This window comes from Babylonia areolata, chromosome 22 (assembly GCF_041734735.1).
Source record: "Babylonia areolata isolate BAREFJ2019XMU chromosome 22, ASM4173473v1, whole genome shotgun sequence".
Lineage (NCBI taxonomy): Eukaryota > Metazoa > Mollusca > Gastropoda > Neogastropoda > Buccinidae > Babylonia > Babylonia areolata.
In genome coordinates this window covers 22414028-22419864 of record NC_134897.1, presented here as the reverse complement: position 1 = coordinate 22419864, position 5837 = coordinate 22414028, and the positions used below count along the sequence as shown (strand labels likewise).

Here is a 5837-nt window from a genome sequence, read left to right as displayed (position 1 = left end):
GAGTTGCAGCCCACGAACGCAGAAGAAGAAGAAGAAGAGGAAGAAGGAGGAGGAGGAGGAGGAGGAGGGGGAAAAAAAAAGACTGACTGTTGTGTCCCAAGTCCAACAATGTGTTCCTTCTGGTTGTCTTTCCCTTGCAGATGACTGTACGGTGTCCGACTACTTCACCTCCTGTCGAGACGGGACCCTCACTTCAGATGACTGTGGCAAGGCCGGCACGGTTATCTACGATCCAAACATGTGTCCCCACCTCTGCGACATCTGCCCCCGTAGGCTATCTGTATTTGTAATTGTATTTATATTTGTATTTATCTATTGTTGTTGTTGTTGTTGTTGTCACAACAGATTTCTCCGTGTGAAATTCGGGCCGCTCTCCCCAGCGCGTCGCAACACTGAGAGCGCCACAACCCCCACCCCCCTCCCCACCTTTTTTTTTGTGTATTTTTCCTGCGTGCAGTTTTATTTGTTTTTCCTGTCGAAGTGGATTTTTCCACAGATTGTTGCCAGGAACAACCCTTTTGTTGCCATGGGTTCTTTTACGTGCGCGCGCTAAGTGCATGCTGCACACGGGACCTCGGTTAATTGTTATCCTCCTTCTTTCTAGTCTGACTGTCCTCTTTGTGTGTGTGTGTGTGTGTGTGTGTGTGTGTGTGTGTGTGTGTGTGTGTGTTGTATTGTATTGTATTGTATTGTATTTCTCTTTTTTGTCACAACAGATTTCTCAGTGTGAAATTCGGGCTGCTCTCCCCAGGGAGAGCGCGTCGCTACACTGACACCGCCACCCATTTTTTTTGTTGTGTGTGTGTGTGTGTGTGTGCGTGTGCGTGCGTGTGTGTGTGTGTGTGTGTGTGTGTGTGTAAGAGAAAGCGAGAGAGAGAGAGAGAGTGTGTGTGTGTGAATTGACTTTCCGCCTGCTTCTATGTGTGTGTGTGTGTGTGTGCGTGCGCGCGCGCGCGCGCGCGTGTGTGTGTGTGTGTGCGTGTGTGCATGCGTGCGTGCTTGCGTTTGTGTGTGTTTGTGTGTGTGTCCGTCCGTCCGTCCGTCTGTACGTCTGTTTGTGCACCTGACTATGTATCTGCATGTCTGTCTGTCTCTTTTCCTCCCTATTCTATATTACCCCCCACCCCTCCCCCATCGCCACCTCCATACGCATTTTCATGTGCCTCATACCCCTTCATACAAGCAGGCGATCTCAACATTTGCTTTCTGTGCGTGTGGCTTTTGGCTACGTTTTCATCGAACCTCTCTCTCCTCTCTCTCTTCTCTCTCTGCCTTTAAACTAAGTCTTCTGATGTCATCATCCCCAAGACAATGATAGCCAGATATGACGCAGCGTATATATGGATTCGTCCGAACGCAGTGACTCCTCCTCGAGAAACTGATTAAAGCTATTTACATGTTGAATAGTCCAGTTGGTTATTTATTGTAGGTCCCCACATGAACCTCTTTTCAAATAATAATCTACAGAAGTATTTGATTATTGATTATTTTTTTGTCCTAATCCCGTTCCCCCCTTCCCCGCTCTCACACACACTCTTCCTATCATATTATGTTTTTTCTTTCTCCTATCAGTAACACTCACCCTCTCCATTTTACATTATGTACTCTATCTTTTCCACATTCTCCCTCCCCCCTCCCCTCCACCTCAACAACCCCTTTTCATTCGAATGTCGATTTCTAATAAATAATAATAATAATAATTGTATTTATATAGCGCTGAATCTTGTGGAGAGACAAATCTAAGCGCTTTCACACCAGTCATTTACACGCATGCATAACTCTAAAGCTGAAGAAACTGAAGACAAGGAAGAGGCAGGGGAGGGAGGCTATCTTGTGAAGAGGTGGGTTTTAAGGCCAGACTTGAAAGAGTTGAGTGCGGAGACCTGACGAAGCGAAAGAGGAAGTTCATTCCAAATGCATGGTCCAGAGACAGAGAAAGAACGGCGTCCAACAGTGGAGTGTTTGAATCTGGGTGTGCGTAAACAGAGTGGATCCGAAGCCGATCGTAGAGAGCGAGATGGAGTGTAGAGGCGAAGGCAGCCACAAAAATAGGAAGGGGCAGATTTGTGAATACATTTATAACATAGAGTGCTGATCTTATACTTTATTCTGTGTGAGACAGGGAGCCAATGGAGATGTTGCAAAACAAGAGTGATGTGCTCAGATCTTTTCTTTCTGATGATGAGTCGGGCAGCAGAATTTTGTATGCGCTGAAAGGACTGAATGGATAAAGCAGGCAAACCAGACAATAGGGAGTTACAGTAGTCAAGGCGATTAATAATAACAATCATCATTATGATAGAAATGATAATAATCCAAATAATAATAATGATAATGATAATAATAATAATAATAATAATAATAATATCATCATTTATTTTCAGTCTAATATCATCATCTTAGATGAACAGACTATAAATAAATAAACGAATGAGAAACTGAAACTGGAGAGTGAAACTCTGATTGTCTGTCTGTCTCTGTCTGTTGCAGGTTGTTCAGACGTGACGTGTGAGAATGGAGGCACGGTCGACAACGTCACCTGCGACTGTATCTGTCCTGCAAACTTTGTGGGCACTAGGTGCCAGACAGGTGTGTGTGTGTGTGTGTGTGTGTGTGTGTGTGTGTGTGTGTGTGTGTGTGTGTGTGTGTGTGTGTGTGTGTGTGTTGTGTGTGTGTGTGTGTGTGTGTGTGTGTGTGTGTGCGTGCGTGTCCGCACACGTATGTGACTTTATGTGTGTGTGTGTGTGTGTGTGTGTGTGTGCATGCATGTGTGTGTGTGTGTGTGTGCGTGCGTGTCCGCACACGTATGTGACTTTATGTGTGTGTGTGTGTGTGTGTGTGTGTGTGTGTGTGTGTGCATGCATGTGTGTGTGTGTGTGTGTGTGTCTGTGCGTGCATGCATTTATGTCTCTACATGTGTCTGTGTGAGTGTCTGTATACGTACATGCATATATACATATGTATATATATATATATCTGTATTTTTTATCCATATATTTCCCACCCACACAGACTGTTCTGCGCATAACTGTAACGGCCACGGGACGCCCGGTGTCATTAACGGCCAGTGCGGGTGTACCTGTGACAATGGATACTTTGGATCCAGCTGTCAGAGTGAGTAAACCCTATTTTCTCACCTCCCCACCTGCCTCAGTAGCTCAGCGATTATGCCATCCAATAGGTCGGCTTTAAAAAAAAAATGTTTCGCCATTAAAAAAAAAAAAGTGTTTTGTTGGTCCCCCCCCCCCACCTGCATTCCCCCCTTCTAACCCATCCCTCCCCGCTGCCCCCCCCCCCCCCCCCGGGTTTCGGTTAAGTTTTGGTTTCTCAAGGAGGTGTCACTGTGTTAGGACAAATCCATATGCGCCACACCACGTCTGCGAGGCGGATGCCTGAACCACCAGCATGACGGGTGCAATAGCCGGTTAGTGGTTAAAGCTTTGGACTTTCAATCTGAGGTCCCGGGATCGAATCTCGGTAACGGCACCTGGTGGGCAAAGGGTGGAGATTTTTCCGATATCCCAGGTCAGTAGATATGTGCAGACCTGCTTGTGCCTGAACCCCCTTTCGTGTGCATACGCAAGCAGAATCAAACACGCACGTTAAAGATCCTGTAATCCATATAAGCGTTCGGTGGGCTATGGAAACAAGAACGTGCCCAGCACAGCACCCCCCCGAAAACGGAGTATGGCTGCCAACACTGCAGGGTAAAAACGGTCATACACGTAAAAGCCCACTTGCGTACATTCGATTGAACCTGGGAGTTGCAGCCCGCGAACGCAGAAGAAGAAGAAACCAGCAGATAAGCCTGTTCGCCATTCCGCCACCTTCGTAAAGAACCGGGATTTTATGTAACCCCGCAGCCCCCCATCCCCACCTCCTCACACACACCTGCACCCTAAACATCTCAAGTCTTCATACCGGAAACCGAATGGAGTTGAGAGCTCAATAAGTTACTTTTTTTTGTTTTGTTTTGTTTTGTTTTGCAAAACTATTTGAAAAAAATCAAAACAAAGAACAAAAAACCGGTTCGTTGCAACCCGAACCGGTTGTTCGAGCTTCCACGCATGTAAATTTATCGGAACGTACCGTTTTTTTTTTTTTTTTTTTTTTACCGCGCACTTTTGCCTGAAACCTTCGCTTTCTAGAAAATCGGCTGTTGTTGATGAATTGGTTATTTGCTGGGCCACTACACCATGAATTAATCAATTCATTGCATTCTGTGTGTGTGTGTGTGTGTCTTTTTCTTTCATGATCCCTCCACTCCCCCCCGCTTCCTCCTCCACGCACCCTCCCACCCACCCCTTTATCCCTCCACCCCACTCCACTTCATGTAATTATTTATATCATTCATTATTCTTATATTTCTCTTCATTTTCATTTCAGATAGTTGCGGCCAACAGCCTTATTGTGTACAAGTTCCGCAGAGTTACTGCGACAGTTACTGCTCTAGTAACAACGTCCTGCAGACGAGTTGCCCCGTATGCTGTTCGGCCGTCACCGGCTGCTGATTCTGCCCCCCCCCCCCACCTCCAATCTCCCCCTCCCGCACGCCCCCCCCCCTCCCACCGCTTGTCCATCTCAGCATCTCAGCTGACGCTTTGAGCGGACCACATTGGTCAGACCGGTGTAGGAGGGAAAAAAAAAACATGACTTCCCGGAAAAAAACAAACAAACAAACAAAAAATCAAGAACAAACAAACCCATAACACTACTCCCCTCACAACGTTTCTTTATATTATCGTTATTTTGATAGACATATAAGAAACACACACTTCCCGCTGAAAAAAAGACAAAAAAGAAGCTCCCTCAGAAATTCAACAGTCACCCCAATCATGAATAAAAGACTTCCCGAAAAAACAAACCAAACACCCCCCCGGCCCCCCCTCCAAAAAAAGAAAGAAAGAAAAGAAAACAAAAAAACAACAACAAACCCCCCACAAAAAACAACAAACAAAAAACAAACAAACCCCAAACAAAGCCAGAACTGACCTTTCTTTTTGATGATTAGAAGAAAAAAATCAACAAACAAATAAACAAAAACGTCAACAACAGCAACAACAACAAACACATACCTGACGTGAATTTTCTTCTTCTTTCAATTTGAGTGGTTGACATGGTATTGAAATAATATTAGGAGAACTCACGCAGAAGTATAATTAATTCTCTGTAAGCAAATTGTAATCAGGTGGTCCGGGAGAAACGACGCAAAAAGAAATAGTTCATTTTGTGCATTGTTGTATTTCTGTGTAAGCAGATTTTAATGACTGGTACAGACCAGAGAGAGCGAGAGAGAGAGAGGGAGTCTTTTCTTCCGAGAAAAAACAACACTTCCATAGTGTTTGTTTGTTTGTTTCCGGCAGTCTTTTTCCCCCGACGACACCAACTAGTGGGGTGACCTTTGTGTGTGAATTCATTCATCTTTCTTTGTTTTCTGAAAGCGTTGTTGTCCTTTGTCTGTTGCTGTACATACAGACATGCTGGAGCGGCGTCTATTGAATGAAATAAATTCTCACTTCTAACAGTGAGCCATCGTATCTCCACTAGAACTTGTGTGTGTGTGTGTGTGTGTGTGTGTGTGTGTGTGCGTGCGTGTGTTAATAGCTGTCTCTTTGTCTGTTTCTCTGTCTGTCTGTCTGAGCCTCGGTCTTGCTCGTTCTCGGCCTCTCTTTGTCTGTCTGTCTGTCTGTCCGTACCTCTCTCTGCTGATCTCATTACCTGTGTTGCCAACAAACACATACATACACGGAGCTATATGACCACCAGGACTGTAGTTGTCAGTCAGTCAGTCTGTCTGTCCCCTGCACTCACCCGTTCTCTCTCTCCTATCCTCCTCC

The 5837-nt window shown here is 45.4% G+C and overlaps 1 protein-coding gene across 2 annotated transcripts in view; it reads left to right on the top strand.

Annotated features, from left to right (window-relative positions):
* The window catches only part of LOC143296943 (cysteine-rich venom protein Mr30-like), a 31407-nt gene extending 25869 nt beyond the window's left edge, over positions 1-5538 (top strand). For both annotated transcript variants that reach the window (XM_076608985.1, XM_076608984.1), the window contains exons 10-13: positions 141-269; positions 2491-2589; positions 3013-3114; positions 4387-5538. In XM_076608985.1, the coding sequence (XP_076465100.1) occupies positions 141-269; positions 2491-2589; positions 3013-3114; positions 4387-4511 (455 nt within the window). In that variant the 3' untranslated portion in view covers positions 4512-5538. The remainder of the gene's footprint in view (positions 1-140; positions 270-2490; positions 2590-3012; positions 3115-4386) is intronic.
* Positions 5539-5837: the final 299 nt, after the last annotated feature.